This window comes from Notolepis coatsorum, assembly GCF_963971535.1.
Source record: "Notolepis coatsorum genome assembly, chromosome: 17".
Taxonomy (NCBI): domain Eukaryota; kingdom Metazoa; phylum Chordata; class Actinopteri; order Aulopiformes; family Paralepididae; genus Notolepis; species Notolepis coatsorum.
The window spans coordinates 51,984,272-52,009,799 of record NC_140181.1 but is presented as its reverse complement, the minus strand read 5'-3'; the positions used below and the strand labels follow the sequence as shown (position 1 = coordinate 52,009,799).

The 25,528-nt window shown below is 42.0% G+C and overlaps 1 protein-coding gene across 3 annotated transcripts in view; it reads right to left on the bottom strand.

Annotated features, from left to right (window-relative positions):
* Positions 1-170: 170 nt before the first annotated feature.
* The window catches only part of nadka (NAD kinase a), a 62,808-nt gene continuing 37,450 nt past the window's right edge, over positions 171-25,528 (bottom strand). Inside the window, exons 1-11 of one of the 3 annotated variants that reach the window (XM_084333938.1) lie at positions 18,893-19,270; positions 17,620-17,713; positions 15,200-15,329; positions 13,358-13,466; positions 13,156-13,241; positions 12,860-12,962; positions 12,121-12,269; positions 9,012-9,111; positions 3,692-3,849; positions 3,313-3,395; positions 171-2,610 (exon numbers count right to left, since the gene is read on the bottom strand). In XM_084333938.1, the coding sequence (XP_084190064.1) occupies positions 2,463-2,610; positions 3,313-3,395; positions 3,692-3,849; positions 9,012-9,111; positions 12,121-12,269; positions 12,860-12,962; positions 13,156-13,241; positions 13,358-13,466; positions 15,200-15,329; positions 17,620-17,621 (1,068 nt within the window). In that variant the 5' untranslated portion in view covers positions 17,622-17,713; positions 18,893-19,270 and the 3' untranslated portion in view covers positions 171-2,462. Of the gene's footprint in view, positions 2,611-3,312; positions 3,396-3,691; positions 3,850-9,011; positions 9,112-12,120; positions 12,270-12,859; positions 12,963-13,155; positions 13,242-13,357; positions 13,467-15,199; positions 15,330-17,619; positions 17,714-18,892; positions 19,271-25,528 lie in introns of those variants that run through there. The other 2 variants (XM_084333937.1, XM_084333936.1) reach the window with 2 other exon arrangements.

The window sequence follows — 25,528 nt, the reverse complement described above, 5'->3', positions numbered from 1 at the left end:
TTTATATTGCTTAAGATTAGTGGTGAAATTATGGGATAGGGAGGGGGGGCTGCTTCCTCAAGTAAATGGGTACATCTTCATCTTCTACATAACATACATTATCATTTATCATCACAGGTTCATGAAACCACATTTTGGTAATCAAATACATTGAAAAGTGCACATTCTTGGTTAAAATGTCTTGTTTATTAAAGTGCTCTGGAAAAAATAGCAGAATTAATTTCAGAAACAATATTTACAAACATACCATTACAAAAGTTAAAGTTATAGGCTCTCAGAGTTAACAGGTCTTGATGACAAAAGTGAAAAGCACTTTAAAGAGAAGACTTGACAATGCTTCACAACAGCTCCCTTTCAGTGGTCCAACGATGACATCAGGGAAGCTTGACTTGTGTATTCAGTGTAACACAACCATGGTTTTCAACTACCTCTGGATAGATTCTTAAGGCCACAACTGCCTTAGGGTTAAATGAACAGCTCTCTTGACAAGTAAACTATGATACCACATTAGAACATGTTTTATCTGGACCTCGGCCATTTTAACTGACCCATTTCACCAAATGGCATATTAGTATTTCAATAGCAAATTAGATGGCACAAGACATCTTGGAATGCATGTGCATGCAAAACATTAAGCTTTGGCCCCAACTTTCAACGTATTTAATTAATCTCACTTTCTTTTAAATTTGCTTTCCACAGAAGTTCAGAATACCAAAGCTCCATTGTACATAAAAAAATACATTTACCTTCAAGACTAAAAATTCAGAAAGTATTACAACTACCCTTAAATTAATCATTTTCACCAACCTTGATAAAAAAAAACATTTGTTAACTTTGAGAACTTGAGAAAATCTTATACATAATATAAAAAATACCAAATAGATTTATTTTTCAGCAATGATACATTGTAAATTGGTTAATAAACAGACTACCGGTATACAAAATACATCTCATTCAAGCATCATATACATATACGTATTAGAAATCTAAAGGAATGATTTGACTGAATTAGTTGGTCCTCTTGTGGAGTTAAATTAGTCGACACCATTGTTAACCTTTTTATTTAAACGGTTGACTATTTGGCTTGCCAATTCATAATTTATATATTAACGTACATAAATCGTCTATTTTTTTTAAAACAATCTATGTTTACCCTTAGCCAGAGGTGTACCCTCTTGCTGACTTGTTGTACACAATTTGTAAGTCGCTTTGGATAAAAGTGTCAGCTAAATGACTATGTAAATGAACAATGTACGGTATGACGCAATTAAGCATGTGCTCAAGCACAGACCGTTTCACAACAGACAACTTGCATCATACCAACACAGCAGTCCGACATGCTAAACTCTACAGAGCCTCTGCAGATCGCCCAGTTAGTATTGACAGGGTTTTTTTTTTATTTATTTTTTATTAACTAAATCTCTCACACAAACTAGAAGATTCTGTAAAACTAAAAGCAGTTCAACTATGGCTTTAAAGAGATTAAACAAACATTTTGCAGAAGACATTTGAGTTGTGGTCTCATCACTTGGAATGGAATACATTTTCCTAACATTTTAACCGTACTGTTTTTGACGTGTCATACTTTCATTCAGTATAGAGTGATTGGAGATACGTAACACTATACGTATGACCTTTTTCTTGTACAACTGACTTAAGAGCAAAGAGGATACTAGATACTGTATGTGGCAATGGTACTTTCAGCTCAAATGTGGAAATATTATGTAAACCAAAACATTTCTATACAATATTTCAGTGTTTAAGGCACAGTTCATACATATGGGCCAATATTGCAGAGTAAATGCAATTTTCCTGCAATAACTCATCTATGAGGGATCAAAAAAAAATAAAAATTCATTAATGAAAAAATACATTAAATACTTCTCCTGATTTGAGAACATTGGTCTTGATTAACATGATAGAGAGTATCAGGGAGATGCAGTCCGTCTCTCGTTGACGATGTGGTTCTTTTCAAAACGCTTCAGAGAGATAGGCAGCCCCCTTTTTTAAGCATTCATGTGTACTTCAGAAAAACAGCTTTTGGAGCTTAAAAGAGGAGGAGAGGTTGTGTCCCTGACGGCCAGTGAGAAGAAAAGTGCTACAACAGACCTGATCAGACCCACCGAGCACAACGGCTACCAGGAGCAGATTCTTTTTCAGAAGGGGGGGGGTTGGACCAAGGTCATCCCTCGACAAGATCATTCCTTGCTTTGTAAGAAAAACAAGAGTGTTTGACTTATAAAAAGGGATGTTTTTGCGGTCGTCTCTATTCAATAGATTACCTGAATGCAGAGAAAACACTATGCGGGCAGCAGCAATGACCTTGGACCAAAAACAATGCGGTGTGTAGAAAAATCATCTCCCGGCGCCGTTGGTTGCGATCGAGCACCAATAAAGAAGACTGTGAAGTCATTGTGAGCTTAAGGACATGTCCTTCATCGAGGAGGAGAGTTGCTGGGTTCTCAGAACTCGTCCTCCTCGGAGCCGAGGTAGTTCTGCTTCTTCCGGACGTTCCAGTGTAAACATTGGGCCAGGCTCTCGAACCAGTCGTTAACCGGGTCCCGGAAACAGATCGAGGGAACGGGGAAGCAGGAAGTAGTGATGGTGATACTGGAATGGGAGGGAAGACGAGAGGAAAGTCAAAGAAAAGCTTTTGTCAGAAAGAGTTCACGTTGAGGGAGGGATGGAGTATTGGCAATCAGGAAACAAAGGAGATGTTGACACAAGACATTGCAACTTGAAGTTCCTCATAGGGAACCACACTGATCGTTTACATGAAAGGAGAACACTACATAAAGGTGCACGTGACACTCTTGGCTCACATCCACTGAGCAGGTAGATAACAGTGTTATGCAACGACACGTTGTGTGTTCAGAGTTCAGACAGCAGAGAGGAACTTGTCATGTCAGTTTGCTTCTCTGTATGTCTGGAAATTAATCACGTTTTATTTTCCAATTATGATTTTGGCTTCCAAAGATTATGAAAACAAGGTAATTGACTTTTAGCCAGGTCATGTTTTTAAGCCAGGTGGTGTTTTTAAGACCGGTCAAGCCTTTGAACCAGGTCATGTTTTTGACTTGAATTATATTTAAAATCCAAGGAAATTAAAAAGATTTATATATATATATATAACATATATATTTATAATAAATGCACAACGTTTTAATGAGTGATTGTGTTAAATAATCATGATCTCAATATTAACCAAATTAATCATGATTATGATTTTGTGCCATACTGGAGCAGCCTCTAATGTCTGGCATTGTGTGATTTGGTCTGAGGGTGGTAGTGACCCGAAGGCGTAAAACTCACCTGTCTCCATGACAGATCTCTTGTCTCTTCCTTCCGTCAAACGACACCCAGGCCGTGTTTCTAGCATCACGAGATAGCATGATCTGTGTGACAGAGGGTGTGTTGGCTTCTTTGTCAAAGAATGGGAAACTTGCTCCAAATCTTGATTAGTAATAAATTTTTATCTACTTACTGAATTAATTGCTGTAAAATTATAAGAACATCTATAGCATCATACAAACTCATCATACATACTGCCTGTACCTCCCCTCCCCCATGCTGATATGACACCTGAATGAATAAAGCAACACTTGACTTGACTATAATGTGCTACAACTATAAAAAAAAAAAAAAAAAAAACGTGTTTGCGCATCACAATGTACACAGCTCGTGTAAATACCTTGAGTTCGACTCCGGCAGGTACCACAATGGGTCTGAAGGAGAGCGAGTGGGGGCAGACAGGGGTGATCATGATGGCTGGCACATTAGGATGGATCATAGAGGCTCCTGCCGCCACGGCGTATGCTGTGCTGCCTGTGGGCGTCGACACGATCACGCCTGGACACACAACACGGGAACACAGGTGGAGGAATCACTCATCACGTACCGTTCAAGTTATGTCTAATACATTACGCGTGCAGCACATGCCACAAACTGTACACACTGATTATCGTTCAAGTTATGTCTTTAATACATTACGTGTGCAGCACAGGCCACAAACTGTACACACAGCACCTCAGAAATTTTTTACAGCTGAAGTTATGTCTTTTTTATTTTTATAAAAAAAAATTATTCAACAAACATGACCATGTCCACGTCTTAAACTCATACGGAGGCCTTAGTTTTGGTTTTAAATTACATATAATATATCATCATTAATGTATTTATTGTCACACAGAGCAGAATAATTTTCCACAACAAACACATTCCCCTTTAATTTTCACCGTTGCAACAAACACCCCTTTAATTTAGACGCTACACGCTAGTAACGCTACACGCTCGACCACATCACAACAACAACAGTACAACACGTCGCTCCCGAAACACGGTTAATATCCACTGACTTGAGCAGCTAGACTTAATGTCAGAGGTTTGGAACTAAGCATTTTAAAATAGAAAGTCAAGCCAGTTGCAATGTTTGCAAGGAGGACAGCCGGCTGGAGGCGAAGTTTTCAGACTAACTTTCCACCTGGAGGATAACGTTACGTGACTGAGGATTATCGTCGGCGTTTCAGACCAGAATGGACCATTACGTAAGTCGAACACTGAATGTATACTAATGTGCAAACATATATTGAAACTTTTAATATTTCTCATATGAAGCAGAAGCACATTTCTCAGGGTGAATGTAATAACAAAAGCCTCCGCTCTCGCGCCCCGGACTATTATAGGCAACAGATGGGCTTGTCTCGCTCTGCCAGTTTCTGACAAAAATGCGTCAAAATTGATTACTAATGTGAAAGATCGGATCGGAAACGATCGGATCGATAGATATTTAAAATCACATGATCGGGATCGGATCGGAAGCAAAAAAAGGCGATCGAGACATCCCTAATTATTATTATTCAATCAATCATAGAGAGCATCATTTTTCACCAATGACAGCTCAATAGTCAGCAGACCTTTCTAAAACAAGGACACTGTCTAGAATCCTCCAACGTAGTGCTGAGCGTTTTCCACAAAGCTTCTTTTTAGGTATTGAAGTCTAAACTTTGCCCTATCAGCAGATGGCCTTGTTTTGGCTGTTTGCCTATTATTGCGGGAGGAAACAGATAAGGTATGTTCATGTGTCGACACAGAAGTACAGTACAAATGTACCTCCTGGTTTATGAAACAATGTTCCTCCTCTAGGCTGGTTCAACAGGTGGGATGGGATGGCATGTGTTCATCAATTAACAGACTACAATGTCACTGTATGCTCCAATGCATTCCAGGAATGAGTAGAATGACACGGCACTTCAGGACGCGTGTATCGCTTCCGCAACGGAATTCGGTTTCCGGGTTCCTCCGATTGGCCGCGACCCCCACGTGACCCGCCCCCCTATCCACCGCTCTGGCGCTGCCGCCAATAGGGTCGAGCTGCAGACTCGGAGCCTCGAGGTCCAGATTGGTACTTCGCCCTGCCACAGGACTAATGCGGAAGTATCTCGAAGTACGTCTGACGTAATAGTCCTGTGGCAGGGCTATGCGGAAGTATCTCGAATTACGTCTGACGTTTCTCTACGTTAGCTAAGCGAACATTAAACGTTGTATTCATAAAATAATATAAAATCAGCAGCATGGGGAGGGCCGGGGGGAGGGGAGGTACAGGTAGTAGAAGACATAGAGGTACAGGTCACATAATTATAGTACAGTGGAGAAGTAAAAATGGAATAAAAAGGCAGTGTAAACAATATACAATATTATTAACTCTAATAATAACATGCCTCGCGGGCTCATTATAATACGAGAGCCGTGGGTCTGCATTGTATAGAGCGGATCCCCCGGCCGTATTCAAGCGCTGGAGCGCTTTGCGATGGATCAAACTGTATTAATATAGTAGTAATAATAGTAGTTGGCTAGTTGCGCGCTTCTGGCCACCTCCCGCAGTGCGCGCATACACACATACTGTCTGTAGCTATACAGTATGTGCAAAATTAATTGTCAAGAGCCAATCGCACAGGTTGCCTCATCTCATCTGGCTCTGCAAATAGATCTAGAGTCTGAATATCATATAATAGCCTGCTGATGATCTCTCTCTCTCTCAAATCCATTCTGAGAACGGAATGCAGTGCCCGCGACGAGGGTCTTGATTGATTGATTGATTGATTGATTGATTGAAAATTGTATTAACAGATCATGCTGGACCTACAAAAGGCCTTTGACACTGTCAATCACTCCATTCTTGATTGAACATTTTATTAACAGATTGCAGAATGGGTACAGTACAGTACAGCTCAATACACACAATTGTTAAGGGGATGCAGACCAGAGAAAGACTTTCGTCTTGTTTACATCAGGGTCCCCCATTTTCAATTCATCAGGACATATATGACATACCAGATTTGCAAATACAGTATTGTTTGTGATACAAAGAGTCCAGAAAAGAGAGTATATACATTTGACGTAGAAACTGTACATTGGAGGAGGTTGGGTAGGTGGGGGAGGGGGACTGTACATTGGAGGTGGTTGGGGGGGGGGGGGGGGGGGGTCGGGTAGGAGGGGTGGGTGGGGGGGGGGGGGACACTGTACAACTGTACAAGCAAAACTGTACATTGGAATATTGACAACCATACTTGGTCATTTACTGTACATTGGAGGGGGTTGGGTTACAACACAGGAGCAGAGTATAAACAACAGTACAGTACTGTTTCTCATTCCTGTACTGTTGTTTATACTCTGCTCCTGTGTTGTAACCCAACCCCCTCCAATGTACAGTAAATGACCAAGTATGGTTTTGTCAATATTCCAATGTACAGTTTTGCTTGTACAGTTGTACAGTGTCCCCCACCCCTCCTACCCGACCCCCCCCCAAGGCGAAAGTCTTTCTCTGGTCTGCATCCCCTTAACAATTGTGTGTATTGAGCTGTACTGTACTGTACCCATTCTGCAATCTGTTAATAAAATGTTCAATCAAGAATGGAGTGATTGACAGTGTCAAAGGCCTTTTGTAGGTCCAGCATGATCTGTTAATACAATTTTCAATCAATCAATCAATCAATCAAGACCCTCGTCGCGGGCACTGCATTCCGTTCTCAGAATGGATTTGACCATCAGCAGGCTATTATATGATATTCAGACTCTAGATCTATTTGCAGAGCCAGATGAGATGAGGCAACCTGTGCGATTGGCTCTTGACAATTAATTTTGCACGTACTGTATAGCTACAGACAGTATGTGTGTATGCGCGCACTGCGGGAGGTGGCCAGAAGCGCGCAACTAGCCAACTACTATTATTACTACTATATTAATACAGTTTGATCCATCGCAAAGCGCTCCAGCGCTTGAATACGGCCGGGGGATCCGCTCTATACAATGCAGACCCACGGCTCTCGTATTATAATGAGCCCGCGAGGCGTGTTATTATTAGAGTTAATAATATTGTATATTGTTTACACTGCCTTTTTATTCCATTTTTACTTCTCCACTGTACTATAATTATGTGACCTGTACCTCTATGTCTTCTACTACCTGTACCTCCCCTCCCCCCGGCCCTCCCCATGCTGCTGATTTTATATTATTTTATGAATACAACGTTTAATGTTCGCTTAGCTAACGTAGAGAAACGTCAGACGTAATTCGAGATACGTCAGACGTACTTCGAGATACTTCCGCATAGCCCTGCCACAGGACTATTACGTCAGACGTACTTCGAGATACTTCCGCATTAGTCCTGTGGCAGGGCGAAGTACCAATCTGGACCTCGAGGCTCCGAGTCTGCAGCTCGACCCTACTCGCTGCCGCGGCAGAGCTCGCTTCCTCATTGTTTACATCAGGGTCCCCCATTTTCAATTCATATAGAACGACTACGCCGTAACAAATCATTAAAAAAATATACCGTTAACTGGAATATGTTGTGCCTTTACACATATGTTGGATTATGTAATTGGTTTGTCATGACAAACAAATAAAAAAAATCTCAGCGATCACTGTATGTTGTAGCCAGCGGGTAAATCGCGATTTTTTATTTGTTTGTCATGACAAACTAATTACATAATCCAACATATGTGTAAAGGCACAACATATTCCAGTTAACGGTATATTTTTTTAATGATTTGTTACGGCGTAGTCATTCTATATGAATTGAAAATGGGGGACCCTGATGTAAACAAGACAAACGTCTTTCTCTGGTCTGTATCCCCTTAACAATTGTGTGTATTGAGCCGTACTGTATTGTACCCATTCTGCAATCTGTTAAATACAGTTTTCATTCATTCATTCAGTCAATACTTCCATGCGTATAAATTGAGGAAGCGAGCGAGTCCGCGGCCGCTCGCTCTGCCGCGCGCGGCAGCGCCAGAGCGGTGGATAGGGGGGCGGGTCACGTGGGGGTCGCGGCCAATCAGAGGAACTCTGAAACCGAATTCCGTTGCGGAAGCGATACACGCCTTCAGGACAGACTACAATGACACTATGTCCCAATGCACTTCAGGACACTTGCACCAGAGGGGTAAAATAAAATAAGTAGATTAGTTCTTTAACTGCATGAGACTGTAATGATTTTCTTTACATTTCATATAGAATTTCATGAGTGAATTAGAAGATGTTTTAGGGGTGAGAACATTGTCAATTCTGAGACTACACGACTGTCTGCAACCCTAATATTTTATTTCTTCGCATTAAGTTTATTTTCTTCACAAGGCCTCTGGTTAAAATAGTCTCTTTCAATCATTGTTAAGGTTCCATTGGGATTCGTTCAAATATACAGATTAAGTGATCTAACCCTTTCAATCCCAACCCCCTCCCTGCCCAATTCAAGATCCACCCACTGCTTCTTGAAAAGCTGTGAGACACCTGGGACACATTTCACAAGAGACAGACAACATACTGAAGTGATACTATTACACGTCTGTATTGTAAATGTCTTTCAGGTCATGATGTTACATTCATGTTTCCCTCTTAACCTTAGCATTATAAATATGCAATGATGTTTGAAATGCATAGATGAACGTGGTTTACTTCAGCATGCCCGACGTCACACATGAAGACAAAGCAGAAGTTGAGCTGAACGGCCCACTCACCGTCTCCCTGCACTGTGGTAATGAGGTGTCCATCCAGGAAGAGGTCAACATTGGAGAGGTAGGAAGAGGGGCCCCTGTCGACCACCACCTCGTTCAGCACCTGCCGTACATAAGGAAGGAGAGCAGGGTTATGCACAGTGTCAGCCACCACACTGGTTGGTATTTACAAACAATCAGACTAAATAACACTTGGATTGCTATATGAAAAGTGATACATAGACATACGTAGTTCTACACAATGTCCTTTTTCAGATTTGCTCGGTTTAAATGTAATGAAATGTGCAACTTTATTTGTAGGTCAGAGACAGCACAGCACGGATACCTTGCTTACAAGGGCGTTTGAAACACCTTTCTCTCTGATGGAAAAACTGCAAACCCATGCGATTTTTAAATTGCAAGACGTCAATGTGGCAATTTCAAACATTCCTATTATTTGTACATTGCACAAGATATGAGCTATTTGGATTTAGAATTAAGTAGAAGGCTGGATGCAGATGTTTTTTTTTTATGTTGTTCTTTGCTCAAATACCTTCATCAATCGCCTTTCATATTTATCCTAGAAACATTGGCCACAGCTAAATCTGTCTGTACTTTATAATTGGAAAGGATAATCCGGCATTACATGTATGGTACATCAGTAAGGGAGAAAGCTGCAAATTCATCATGCAGTTGAACAGATCATTAGACACAGAACAGGCTCAACAGGGACATGCAGCTAAAACATACCTGCTTCGCTCACATAGTGGACTAAAGCCCACATGTTAAGAACGAAGCCCAACTGGTTGGTCACTAACTGGGAGTCGCAAAAGCACTTGCACCAGAGGGGTAAAAAAAAGAAGTAGACTAGTCCTTTAACTGCGTGAGAGACTTTGTTTGCTCGAGTGCTTCTGTAATAGCCATCAATTCCCACATACCACACAGGGTGAAGACATGGCAAGTCATTATGACATTCTTTATCCAAAGCGACTTACAAGTTCTGTACAACAAGTCAGCAGGAAGGGTACAACTCTGGCAGCTAAAGGTAAGTACATTTGTTTGTCAAACAGTGTCGAACTTGAGTGATACACTCTTGAGTGCATAGTAGTACAGACATACAGTATTAGCATAGTAGGTAGTAATATAGGCACAGTAGATTACTTAATAGCAAAGTGCATAATAGTAAAAGACAGTACCGTTCAAGTTATGTCTTTAATACATTACGTGTGCAGCACATGCCACAAACTACATACTGTGTGATTATACTGCCGAGCAGGCAGGTGTGACACATACCTTTAGCATGTGACCTAGGGGTTTGCAAAGACGACTTAAAACTCGAAATGGTAACAACTGATGAGGTGTTCAAAAAAACTGAGCGCCCTCCAACCTAACAAGGCCACTGGCCATGACAATATCCCCTCCAAATTCCTCAGAGACTCAGCAGCCACCATCACCCCAGTCACCTACCTGGGTTCCATCCTAGAGGCAAATCTTTCCTGTAACAAAATGGCAACCAATGTAATAAAAAAAGTCAACCAACAAACAGGAGCACTCATTCAATGGTTCTACGACTATGCTTGCACCTCATGGTACCAAAAGCACCAAAGCACCAAAGCACCTCAAAGGCCCTATAAACAAGGTTACAAACATCACAAAACAAACTGGTCAGACTACTGCTTGGCCTTACTCCTAAAACCCACCTTACCCCTGCCCATTTTGACAACCTAGGATGGCTTAGAGTAGACGACAGAGTACAGCAACTTGCAATGGGCCTGGTCTACAAGATACACTACACCACTACGTTTTTTTTTTATTAATTGATTTTTTATTTCAGATATTGTTTGAAGAAGTGTGTTTTTAGTCGATGGTGGACAATTGGGCCAGTTCCGGCTGTCCCGACGGTGGGAAGTTCATTGCACCACTGTGGAATGACAAATGCATGTTGGCGTGACCTGCCCTGATGTGGACCTCTTACCACGGCTGCAGTGGAACTGTAGGACTTAAGAGTGTGTGTGTGACCTGGGCTAAGAGTGTGTGTGACCTGGGCTAAGAGCCACCAAGTCATTGATGCTAACTTTGCATCACTGATTTACAAGTGAAATACTTCTGTGTTTGTAGGGCAAACTCAGGGCTCGAGATTGGTGCCAGTACCTGGAATGTTACAGAGTCGACAATGGCCTAGATAAGGTTGTTTCTTTAGGGATATGTCAAGACTTTGATTTCGGATTATAAACTTGAGGGAACAACCACTCCTTGTGTAATGAGGCCCTAAAACCAATTCACACTATTGGCAACATACTGAAATTAAGGACTTACATTTTGTGTCACATCAGTTGATCGTCAAGCTGATTTAGTCTTTAAATGTAGCGGATGCTCTGTGATCTAGCAACTTAAAATGCCATATAAACGGCCTACAGGCTGGTAAGACTCCAAGCACAGTGGCTTCTGTGCAGTATGATGGCAATCATTGGCAATAGTTTAATCTCTAAATGACAATGGGGTATTATTATAGCCCATTTTAGTTTTAGAAGGATATTTTCAAGGGATAACATTTTCTTATCAAGGTACCCCACTTGTTTCTACAGCTGGTACACCAGTGTGTGGTACCCCACTAGTTTCTACAGCTGGTACACCAGTGTGTGGTACCCCACTTGTTTCTACAGCTGGTACACCAGTGTGTGGTACCCCACTTGTTTCTACAGCTGGTACACCAGTGTGTGGTACCCCACTAGTTTCTACAGCTGGTACACCAGTGTGTGGTACCCCACTTGTTTCTACAGCTGGTACACCAGTGTGTGGTACCTCACTTGTTTCTACAGCTGGTACACCAGTGTGTGGTACCCCACTTGTTTCTACAGCTGGTACACCAGTGTGTGGTACCTCACTTGTTTCTACAGCTGGTACACCCGTGTGTGGTACCCCACTTGTTTCTACAGCTGGTACACCCGTGTGTGGTACCCCACTTGTTTCTACAGCTGGTACACCAGTGTGTGGTACCCCACTTGTTTCTACAGCTGGTACACCAGTGTGTGGTACCCCACTTGTTTCTACAGCTGGTACACCAGTGTGTGGTACCCCACTAGTTTCTACAGCTGGTACACCAGTGTGTGGGACTGGCTGGTGCAGTGCTCACCTGGTACTGCATGGCTTTGCGGATGTTCTCGCCGTCTCCATTGGTGATGATGATGCCGTTGTCATCCACCCTGGGCTTATCTCTCCTCTCTCTGCTCTCCTTCAGAACCCGAACTCTCAGCCGACTGCGCAGGATGATGGCCGTGTTACCTGGACACACAATTTCTTGCTGAAACAACTGGTACAAAACATCACCACCACCAAAACGGTTTAGATATCAGTAGTAAATCACTGTTGCTGGATGGACACATCTTAAAATGCTCAGCATTGAGAAAGACTGGTAGCAAAGCTAGTCTCTCAACTGTAACCTACAAGTACCCCAAGGTCATAATGTAACCTACAAGTACCCCAAGGTCATAATGTAACCTACAAGTACCCCAAGGTCAAAATGTAACCTACCTACAAGTACCCCAAGGTCATAATGTAACCTACCTACAAGTACCCCAAGGTCATAATGTAACCTACCTACAATTACCCCAAGGTCATAATGTAACCTACAAGTACCCGAGGTCATAATGTAACCTACAAGTACCCAGAGTTCATGGAATTAAGTTTATCATCATCAATCATTCTTCTTCTACATTTCTGAAAAGATACAGGAGGTTTTCTTCAACCAAAACGGCAAACTGGTGACTGGAGCACAATGTGTGCAGAGCCAATCAGCCTTGCGATGTAGATAAGAGACAAGGCAGCTCCTCCGGTCCAGAGACCAAGGCCTGCCACGAGGCCAGGGAACGTACCCTCGATGATCTGGGTGACCTGAGACTGGTAGGTGTCAAAGTTGAAGGGCGTGAGGAAACCTAGTGAACCCAGGTGAAAGGCCATGACTGGTGGAACGCTCTCCTACAAAACACACAAAAACAGCAGGTAAGGTAATCAGTTGTTTTGCAACTGAATATTGCTGCCACTGTTGTCTTGGTCAAGTCTCCCTTGCGATAGACATTCTTGTTTTTTAGTTTTCTTTTATGAATAAACATTCAATACAAAATTAAATGTACCCAAACACACCATAGCACTATAGAAGTGATGACTCTACCTGGAAGAGTGAAGATGCGTATAGTAGGGTTCCATCTCCACCCAAACAGATTATGAAGTCTACGCAATTGGAGATGTCGTCCAGATCTGGGGGGGGAATCAAAGAAAATATCTGTTTTATAAACTAGATTAACTACAACCGTTCCGTTTCAAAAGTGGTTCAGAGTAAATTATCATAATGACCAGCTGACTGCTTTTCTTACCTTCTCTGAAAGTACAGAACTTCTTAATGACAACCCCAAAGTTCTCATCGCCTGCGATGGCTGGGTCCTCTAGAACCTTGCTCTCCACGTAAACAATCATGTTTTTCACCTAAAAGAACAAGCAAACCATAAATGATTTAAAGCCCATAAATGATTACAGATCGCTTAACCCCCCATGCCATGGTAAGTTGGTAACTAAGGACTCTGTGGCAGAAACCACTGGATGGCGCATGTGTAGAAGTTGGTCCAATGCCGGGATCAGACTACACAATATTCTTGTCTCTCACGATGGTCACCATGTAAGATTAGGTTATCAGAGAATAATAAAATCTTGCTGTTTCTTGGCGCACAATGTGTTTATCCCAGACAGGTCGCAACATACCATCTTGGCATGAAGTTCGCCAGGGATCGGCGAGGAGGGGTTTGGTTTGGACTTCTCATTTTTGTTGACGCATTGCAGGAATTGTCACACTAGTGCAACGCTGGAAATGTGTCAGCCATGACAAAACCATGACAAAATCTAGCTGAATTTGTGTAGACTGATCCCGGCATAAGTGGGGAAAAAGATTATATGACAAATTAACCATTCTGTGTTGTCAGATATTTGAACCAGTGACTTCAAATATGAAAGAGAAACAATAGTATGTATGACAGATTCTTAGATACAGATGACTCCTCCTTCAAAGAGATAGGAGTCAGGTCTTGTTAGTCCCCCTTATCAAGATGGCGGCAGATTGAATAGATTCTCCTTTTTTTTTTTTTTTCTATTTTTCTCCCATCCCAATTTCGTATCGTCCAATTCTACCCTCCCCTGTCTCGAATGCCGTTAGGCCATGCCTCCCACAAGCCGGCTGCAATGTGGACGAAGCCTTACATCACGTGTCCCCTCCGGTACTCGAGGAAGCAGCCGCCGCATCTTTTCACCTGCACAGCGCGATCTCTCAGCGGCGGGGGTCTGCGTGGGAGGGACACGCCACCCCCGTCGCTTCCTGATTCTGCTGCGCAGGCGCACCAACCGACCTGTAGGAGTCGCTGTCCACAACGTCCGATCCCCACCCATCAGCTTTCCCACCCCTAACACTGCCAATTGTGTTAGTATGAACGACCAGCCAAGCTGATAGCAATGCGGAGAGCTGCATTGGTGGCGAGCGCCTTGCCCACTACACCACCTAGCCGCCTTGAATCGATTCTCTAGTCTAGACAGACTATTGGTATTATGGTTTTAGGCTAATCCAACTCTTTTGGCCTTGTCACACATCATCGGAGTAACAAGCCCTGCTGTCTGCACAGTACAGTACTCACCCTCAGTACCAGTATGACAACCATTATTAAAAGAAATGTGAAAATTACAGATACTGGTATGATATCAGGCTAAAACAGGGATTACCCAAATCCTAAATTCTGACACCAACAACCCGAGTAAAATGTGAAAGCAAAATAATTCTCTGCATTTCCTCTAATGAATGACTGTACATCTTTCATTTTTATCCAATGACCCCAAACTAATGGTGTAAAGTAATGGATTTGAACTCAATATCGTCTGAATCTGAATCTGCACTGAAAAAGTGGTATTGCGGCTCCTACTGAAAATTGAATTATCAATCAATCAATCATGGGGTCGTGCTTGAGGTCATGGTGTTGTGCTTGAGGTCATGGGGTCGTGCTTGAGGTCATGGGGTCGTGCTTGAGGTCATGGTGTCGTGCTTGAGGTCATGGGGTCATAGTTGAGGTCATGGGGTCGTAGTTGAGGTCATGGTGTCATAGTTGAGGTCATGGGGTCGTAGTTGAGGTCATGGGGTCGTAGTTGAGGTCATGGGGTCGTAGTTGAGGTCATGGTCTTACCTCGGTGAGGAACACACAGAGGTCTTTGAAAGGCTGCAGTAGGCTGGCGTCACGGATCTTCTTGATGACAAGGACACTTTTGGGAGGCTTGTTCCACGTCAGTCTCTGACTGGCTGGGTCCTGAATGTGCCTGGGGACAAACACAGCATCATGTTTAGGGATGCTCTGATGATACCAATACTGGAATCAAATATTGGGCTGATAACAACAAGGGTATGGGTGTCTAATGATTATCCAATACCAGGCAAGAACCATGTGTAACATATCAGAAATAAATCAATGCAGGATGACTTGGTGGTCAGAGATATACCAGCTGACTGAAACCATCAGAGATATACCAGCTGACTGAAACCATCAGAGATATACCAGCTGACTGAAACCATTAGAGATATACCAGCTGACTGAAACCATCAGAGATATACCAGCTGACTGAAACCATCAGAGATATACCAGCTGACTGAAACCATCAGAGATATACCAGCTGACTGAAACCATCAGATATACCAGCTGACTGAAACCATCAGAGATATACCAGCTGACTGAAACCATCAGAGATATACCAGCTGACTGAAACCATCAGAGATATACCAGCTGACTGAAACCATCAGATATATACCAGCTCACTGAAACCATCAGAGATATACCAGCTGACTGAAACCATCCCAACACTGGCTTATGCACAATAAGTCTGGTAATAGAGAAGTGTATTGGAGTAACACAGCTTAGTAGCCATCTATCCTATTAGAGACTGGAGCTTAGTTTTAGCTCTGTTAAAAGTCCACCTTTACATCTCAACTCAAACCCACCACAGTGGCTTTCCGCAACATTGCAATGATGCCCATGGATGTGTCAACACTGCCTAAAATAATAAGCAGGAAATTGTCAACTAAAAGGCACAGAAACTCAAACCTTCATGAACTTTAGCCACAAGAACACTTGATAACATCTACAGTTGTCTCTTTTTAAAGCCAAGGCCATGGGCCCCAAGTCATCAGTCATTTCCTATGATGAATAGCCATCAGAAGTTTTATTTTTAAATAGATTTTGAGAGTAAATATACATATAAATATACTTGAAAGAATATCCAGCTGAAAAACCCAAAGCTAAAACACTCTGCGACAGCCAGGCAAGATGCCACAGGTTACGAGTTCAATGCTTTGAGAGAAAAACACAGAGCACAAATTGTGAAATATGCACAGGAGAAGGAGACATGACATTCAGATCCTGCCTGCATACATAAATTACATTAAACACCTCTGGGGACTTAAACTGGAAATGCCCACAAGGTCTTTCTGCAAGTCTAACATTACACAACAATCAGCATTATCTCCTTTATCAGTCGGCGGATCAATAATCTCTTCCATGATGTTTGCTATGCCGTTAACAGGTCAACTACACGGTCACAACTCAGTTACATGCATTATCATGGGTTACCGTGCCAGCAGTAATATCAGTCTACTCTACAGCTAATCTCACTTAAATGTGTGGAGATGTAGTATATATCCATGTGCATGCATGGTGCAAAATCAACACAAGACACAATCCACACACTGGCAAATCAGGACTGGCTGGTAGATCTGGCCACCTCTCCATCCACGTCAACAGGCAGCCAAGTATCAATGGGACTCTCCCTCTATTGTTCTGGTAAAACAGTGCAAATTAGGGATGTGCATGACTGACCAAAATCATTTTCTAATAGTCTTTCGAACTGTTCTTAAGACCGAATATTCGAATATTTGGAATCCCCAAGTCAGTGTGTCCTGTAGTAGATTGACCGCATTGGTCATCTCACACTACTGACTGAGAAAAGCTTTCCTGGGCTTTCATCCAAAGCGATTATGTGGAGGTGTATTAGGGTCAACAAAGTGAATCATCCCACATGTGCTACGTAAACGCATAAGTAGTTCCATAAGCCGTCCAGCAACTCACAAACAGGACAAACAACAAGCAGAGACCCGATACTGGTCTGAGGTCTGCTCTCCACAACACCTTCTGCGGTTGTTCCCTAATGCCCAGGAACAAGTCACCCAGCATCTGCACGTATTTAACAGTCATTATTAGATTCTACACCCCACCCCCCAAATGTGATATTTATCGCAATTATGTGGTGGTGAATGACACTTTCAAGCAAATCAGTCACGGCCAGGGGAAAACACAGGGAAAGAAGCATTCCATGTTTTCATTCCTGATGGGAATTGTGCTGAGGGGAGAGGATTTACATTTAAATTTGTAATTTAGCTGACGCCTTTATCCAAAGCGACTTACAAATTGTGTACAAGTCATCAGGACGGCATAGTAGCATAGTAGATGGTAGTATAGACATAGTAGCATAGTACATAATAGTAAAAGACAGTAAGAAGGCAATTTATTTTTTGCAGAGATCAATTACTGAATATAAATTAATCAAGAATGCCACTTACATTCAATAATCAATGCTTTGATCGTATCCTGTCACAAACTCAGTTCATATCCAAGCCCCCCTCCGTCCTATGAGATTCTGTTCAGTTACTGGTGCTGAGAGAAGTGTGACAGAAGACATAGCAGAGTGGGTGTGACTCCACTAACTATCTGCATTCTTGAAAAACAGACACTCACACACCTCTAGTAAACGTGAACAGGAAAATAGCCTAACTTTAGAAAGAAGCAATATTGTCTCATGATTCAGAGGCTGTATGCATCCATCAGCGTGAATGATCTGAGGAACCATGATAACTTAAACAAACACTGTAGATAAACAGCTTAGAGTGGCACTAGCATTTTATGAATTCAAACAGGCTATAGTGTGTTATTGTTGTGAACATGCAATTGACTGTCCTTGTGTTCGGGAATTCTTAAAAAATGGGTCGCGTTTCCCTTTAAAAACTAAACATCAAGCCAAAGCGATGTCTGATAGATTTCTAAAAATAAAACACCAAAACTGCAGCTCTCCACGTAATCAGCATATGAATGGAGGGAAGAGCCTGGCTGTATTTGGCCGCGGTAAACCTGTTGTTCTTTCTGGCAACACCTCAAAGCGGTGCCCTCATCTCCACCCAACGTTCCCTCATATTAAAACACAGCCTGGTCCAACGGACTTAACCACAACTAATCATTACAAAACGGCCATAACATGAAGTCGCCATTTAACTCCACTGTCTAAACCTCAACTTACCGTCACATATAGAGCTTTCCTACTGAACTGCTGAAGGAGGGCAGCAGCGCTCCAAAAAAACAAAACAAGAAAGAATCCCCTAATTCCCCCTTTTCCCCCCAAATTGAGAAGGTAATCTCACAGAAGAACAACCGCTTCTCTCCTCTAGGGCTGTCTTAAATACTTCGAAGCTTCGTTCGATGGGCATGGGATTCAAATATGGAAAAAAAAATATATATATATATGAATTTCTTTTGTGCAAAATCAACTCTGCCTCTCTTTGTTAATTACAACAAGCAATGCTGTTTGTTATTTAAGATGAGGTCAGACTCGGCACTGACAGATTTGTGTTCATTGTGCTGCTTTTATATAACGTCAAATAACTGCTTACAATATTTCATGGAAGCAAAGTGTTTAGTTTGTCTAAGATTTAAAAAGGTTTAAACTTTACAGCACTGACAAAGTTGAACAAAGTGCTGTACAAGTCCCACAACAAAAAGCGGGAGAAGCACCATTGCCACACTTTGTTGCCTCCCTTGCCAGGGGTCTCCTGGAGTACGTACTGGTTGAATTTCATAGTTGTCTTCATGCAAAGAGGATGCTGCTGCTCGGAGGGTCGTCTTCAGGAGACGAGGATGCTGCTGCTGGGAGGGTCGTCTTCAGGAAACGAGGATGCTGCTGCTCTGAGGGTCGTCTTCAAGTCCATGCAGCCTACCTACACTTTCAATCTATTAGAAACAGCTTATTCTGCTTCTACACATTCTATAAAAACTAAAAGAGAGTGATGTCCTCAGAGAGTCTCTCCATGTGCTTCGGTTCCTATCTGTCCCTTTATCAAAGCAATAAGTGTCCTCCTGCTACAGTGTGCTGCATGTCTGCGCGTGTCTATGTCTGTCTGGGAGGAGAGCTCTAAATCTCCACGCTGCTTTCTGCCAGTGGAGCCAAACCTCTCACTCATCTTAAGACACAGACAGGGGAAATAACATCCTCTCTGCTCCACCCACCCTGCCCCGTGGGACCCGCCCATTTAAGGGGAAAGACACTCATTGGCTGGGGCGTGTCCACATTGAGGCACAGGGCTGTTCCCAGAACAGGTGTTACCTCTAGGGCAGGTGAGACAATGTAATGTACCATACATCCTTTGTCTCTGCTTGCATGCTTTCCCTTCATTTGAGGAACTTGAAATCACATTACCTCACTTTGTGCAACATTTACTGTAATGACTCACGTCTTTAGTAGAAGGAAACGCTGCTCTACTGAAAGACCAGATAAAAAGGGCAGCAAGAAAATGTGTGCCAACTTTTTTCTTGTCTCGACATATTTTTTTATCAGTGCTCCAACCAGTAATTGATTGCAATATATGTATTAGAATCAGAATCTTGTTATTTGCCAGGTAGTTTCTTTTTGTTTGTTTATATACCAAGTATGTGTCCTCTACACCAGGGGTTCCCAAACTTTTCAGGCCGGGACCCAGAAAATAAGGCGTCAGAGAGCCCAATGCACATAGTCAGGCTTTTTTTTTTTTTTTTTTTTGCCAGGCGAGCGATTTTTAAAGCCAAATATCACTTCAATCCTATTAAGTTAGTTCAAGTTAGTTATTCATTTATATGTGCTATTTATGAGAGGGCTAACTTGTTGCAAAATAATGATAATAATAATAGCCTCATTAATATACTATTGTTGCTTCGGTTGTTTTCAGCGTTTTATTTAGTTTGAAATGTTCGTTGAAATAAGTAGATTTTTCGTTTTCGTTTATTTATTAAGTTAATATAAAACCATATAGTCACATTTTAGAATACAATAGAATAGAATTTTTGTATTTTTAGAATACAACTAGAAACACTGTCCTGGCCTGCTTCTAAGTTCAGTGGCCTAAAAAAATAAATAAAATAAATTTACATTTTTTTATTTTTTTTTAATCATCTCGCGGCCCTCCCGTCTTTTTTATTTTTATTTTATTTATAGAAAAACTTAATTTAAATTATTTTATCGAGGAACTTAAAGGGGAACAACGGCCATACTTTTTTTAAAGTATATTATTTAGGGGGTACTACAACATGTTCTACACTGTACTCATGCCTGCACATTCATCGAGAAAACGCTTCAAAGCCTATACTCACAAAATCTATGGACAGTGGAAAACGACATACCTGCCCTAGGTTAGAAGCTTTTCATCGTCCAGAAAATAGTCTGCTCTGACTATTATTGAATAATTATGTATTTTAGGTTAAGTAATTCCATTAATTCTATTCACTCCATTAATTTCCTCGCTGAGCTGCCTGGCGAGATTACTTTGATGACGCTCTCCCCACAAGGCTTTGAAGCAGGTTCTCTAGGAATTTGCAGGCATGCGCAGTGTAGGCGTTGTTTTCCAACATGTTGTAGTACCCTCTAAATATACATTTAAATTATTTTTCCCCTTCATACTTCATGGCATTCACATGGCTTCTCTCAATAGTACCAGAGAAGCAGTACCAGAGAAGCAGTACCAGAGAAACAGTATCAGAGAAGCAGTACCAGAGAAACAGTATCAGAGAAACAGCAGCAGCCCAAAAAAAAACATTCAATAAATAAGAGCAGTACAAATAAATAAAAGGGGCATAAACTCAAGGTGCTCCATAAGCTGGGGCTCTGTGTCGACACAAGCTTGCATGGGTGCACAGACAGACATATTTACACAGTAAACCGGTATTGGCAAGGTGTCACATGATAATAAAAACAAATGCAAATACCGTAATTCCTCTAATAGTAACCCCGGCTTGTAATTTGTTTCAACTGTAGCGGGTACCAGGCTTGTATTAGGAGGAGGCCTGTATAAGAGGGAGGCCTATATTTCAAATTTTCAAACGCATCATAATGAATAAATCAACATTTTGTGTCAGTTTGAACCCAGTAAAATGTACTGGGTTCATTTCTTGAAACCAAGTACTGTATGAAATAGTAAACAGTGCAATTACAGGTGGTCACTGGTCATTTCAACGTTTTCAAAGTGAAATCAAGTAACTAGCCATGCAGCTCAGTATATTAGTAACCCGGCTTGTATTAGGAGGCCGGCTTATAATTGCTTAGCTCAAGAGCGCACCCGGCCATTAATAGAGACCCGGCTTGTATTTGAGACCCGGTTACTATTAGAGGAATTATGCAACATATACCTATCAGCATAGGTAGTGTAACAGTCTTTGAGGGTTGAGATGGTGTGTGCGTGTGTGTGTGTGTGTGTACTGTGATTGGTTCTGTGGTTTGGCAGGGAGGGGTGTAATGGAGGCCACAGCTCCGGGAAGGAAGCCGTTCCTGGGATCTTATCACTCGGAACGTTTCAGAGATGTGATATGATTGATACGAGGAACATTAGAACGTCCAGATATGCTAGTTTAAAATCAAAGCCTGTCAAAAAAGGAGCAAGATGTCCGAACTGTGAGATAAAACAAAAACAAAAAAGTATATGGCACAGAAACAGAGCAAACCACGATTACAAGAATTCTCCAAATGTGTTACAATGTGGTGAATTCCACACCACAACATCCCCATTTCCAAGACGCAGTGAAATTATTGTACGAATTATGAGAAGCTACAAGAAACAAGTGACAATTCACATACCAGGCACTAATTATAACTCATAACCATCAATAAATAGTTGCAAGTCTTTGTGAGCCGTTAGAAACCTCTTATTGGGTTATTCTTTATTAATATGCTGTTCACACTAAAACTGTTTAATAACCACTTCTCTCTCTCAAACGTTCATAAACCTTATATAGACTACTTTGGACCATTTGAGGTGAAGAGAGGCCGTAGCCTCATCAAACGATATGGAGTTATTTTCACCTGCATGGCCAGCCGGGCGGTCCATCTGGAAATGGCCTGCTTATTGGACACCAGTTCTTGCGTTAATGCCATACGCAGATTCATTTCCAGACGAGGCCAAGTGTCACACATTTGCATGCATTGAATTGTTACGTTTTTATACAGTATCAATTGGGGGCCGAAGTGTGGTAGCCAATTTAATGATTTTCTGCAGTTACTTCATTGAATGAAGGCACTGTGTTACCATGAAGGTGTTGACCAATTAGCTGGCAGTGGGCACAGGAGGCGGGGCTCAGGTGTTCTCAGGCACAGCATATAGGTAAGCATTCACAGGTGTGCAACGGGAGGGAATTGGGTAATTATCACAGGGAAGCCACATCGTTTTTTTAACCGTGCGCGTTTGTTTGTTTTCAGTTATTTTGAGTCACTTTTCAGGTTTACTTTGTAGCACTTATCCTTTGTTTAAGTTACAGTTTAAACACAGAGTTTACGTTATGCTTATTTTTGTCCACTCTGCAAGCAACAATAAAACTCTTAAACGTACTCAACGAGAAGACATAATTTATTATCAACAAGCACAACGCGTTGGAAAGAGCTTCACACCATATTCCCTCACTGGCATCTTTTCTTGTTCGGTTGCCCGAATGTTACATACTTAAGAACTAGGGAATGCACATTTTGGCTAATTAATCATGAGCTTGTAACTCCAAATGTGTATTCTGTTGTACCCATATTTTTCGCCACATTTTAAAAAGGACACACTTACTTACGCCTTTTACCCCGTTTGGGGCAAAAGGACACACATCTCCCATTAAAATTCAGATCAATTGAATAAGTGGAAAAGTATGGACCCCGCTGTCTTGAGAAAATCCTTGTGGTACAGAGCATAGGCAACACTCTCCCGCAACCGGACGGGTCTTAGAATCGCCATGCGACTCTATCCGGGGTCTATATACAGATTAGTTGCTCAAAATTCTAATTGGCGGTTAGCAGGTACTCAAGTACATCCTACCATAAACCAAACATGAGTGGCAACAAAAACTACACTATTTAGATATCTTCAAAATGAACCTTTTATGAAATGATGAATGAATGACTGGGATCATTTGAGACTTTATTGGCGTGTCATGCTGCCACATGATACCAGTGAGCCACCCTGTAGGAGTCTTTATGAAGTGGAGATAATGCGCTTGTGGGCTGGTGCCCTGAATGGAGGGGAAAGCCCAGAGTGACACAGGTATGTGAGCAGGAAGGCTGGACTCCCCAACCCGCCCAGTCAAAGCCATGAATGGATGAATGTGAGGCATACAATTGTAAAGCGCTTTGGATAAAAGCACTATATAAATGCAGTTAATTTACCAATTAGGCAATGACGTTGCGGTGAATTTGAGTTTTTAACCTTTATTTAAAGGAACACGCCAACTTTTTGGGAAATTAGCTTATTTGCCATCTACCCTGGAGTTAGACAAGCAGATACATACCCTTTTCTTCTCTGTGCATACATTAGGCTTAGGGAACGGCCGCACCGTTAGCCTAGCTTAGCGTCATTCACTGGAAGTAGGTGCGCCAGTGTAGCCTAGTTCCCAACAGTGAAGAAATACACTCCAAATACAACTCCAAAACTTTCCTGTAAACATGTTGTGACCTGTGTATTTACCACGTGGAGAAATAAAAAAAAAATTACTAGACATTTTCGTTTTCTAAGCAGATATATACTCGGAATCTTTTTTTTTTTTACGCTAGGCAACCGGTGCGGCTGTTCCCTAAGCCTAATGCATTGCATGCACAGAGAAGAAAAGGGTATGTATCTGCTTGTCTAACTCCAGGGTAGATGGCAAATAAGCTAATTTCCCAAAACGTTCCTTTAACCTGGTGTTTAGTCCATTGATATCAAGGATCTCATTCACAAGGCCTGGTCAAGAAAGCAGCAGCACATGTCATGATATAAATCACAAGATTAAAAAACAGTATACAAATGTGAAAGAACAAAGCAGCAATACGAAGTACACATGATAAATATCATATCATATAAAGTGCAGATGATAAACATCACATCATATAAAGTGCAGATGATAAATATCACATCATATGAAGTGCAGATGTTTGGGAAATACAGACAACAAATCTACATAGACACTGGCCAATGGTTGTGTTCTTGTTCTGGTTTTGTGTTCTGGATCCTTCAGGATCAAACCAAAGTCCTCATAAGGAATTAGATCAGGCAATCTTAAAGTCTTTCTTGGTGTTCCAAGTAAAGGGGGCAGTGAATTTAAAAGCTATTTTTCACAATTCAGTGCGAACACGTGGAACAGTAAAGTGCAGGCCATAATGGCTTTGGTGTCTAAGGAGATATGTACACAGGTAAGAAGGGACCAAACCAAGGAGTGTTTTATAAATTAAACTCAACCAGTGCATACGCCTGCGTATATTTAAAGATGGCCAGTCAGATTCTGCATACACACAGTACAATGGTGGGTGAAATGCTTCCAACCAGTGACAGATCTTTTTGGGCAGAAGCACCCATGTACAACACATCACCATGATATAGCAGAGGCATTGACGATACAAGGTATTTCTATATAGAATAGAAGCATTACTTCCCCTTGAGCCATCTAAAAGATAACTGGCGATCAACAAGAAAAGTACTTATAATTGCGTTCGTCACGAACCCCGGAGCGGCTGGATTCGCCTGTTCGAATCCAGCTCACAGCTCCGGGGTTGTCACCAGCTTGGCTGGCCGTTCGTTCACACTAATACAATTGGCAGTATTAAAGGGTGGGAGAAGCTGGCGGGATGGGTCCGGGTCGTTGTAAACAGCGACTCCTACAGTTCGGTCGGGGCGCCTGCTAAGCGCGGATAGGATCTAAGTGGGAAAGTGCGAACACTGGGGTCGCACTTTCAAAACTTCACGACGAGGTAAACAAACTCCAGGCAGCTAATGTTGACGCTGCCATTTTGGTCTTGGGGGATTTCAACAGCGCGCGTCTTAAAAAGGTGCTGCCGAATTTCTATCAGCATGTGACCTGTCCCACCAGAGGCGAGAACATATTAGACCATGTATACTCGCAATTTAAGAATGGGTACAAGTCACAGGCTCTTAGTCCATTCGGTAAAAGCGATCACGCCGCCATATTCCTTTTGCCAAAGTACAAACAGAGTCTCAAGCGAACGCCGGTGGTCTCGCGAGAGGTTAAGCGTTGGGCCGTGACGTCAGTGGAGTCACTCCAAGCAGTGCTGGGAAGCACAGAATGGAGTGTATTCCGTGATAACACAGCCAATATTAACGAATACACCGAAACGGTGATTGACTATGTCTGTACTCAGGTAGAAGTAATAATCCCCTCCACCAAAATTAATATCTACCCAAATCAAAAGCCCTGGGTAGACAAATCCGTCCG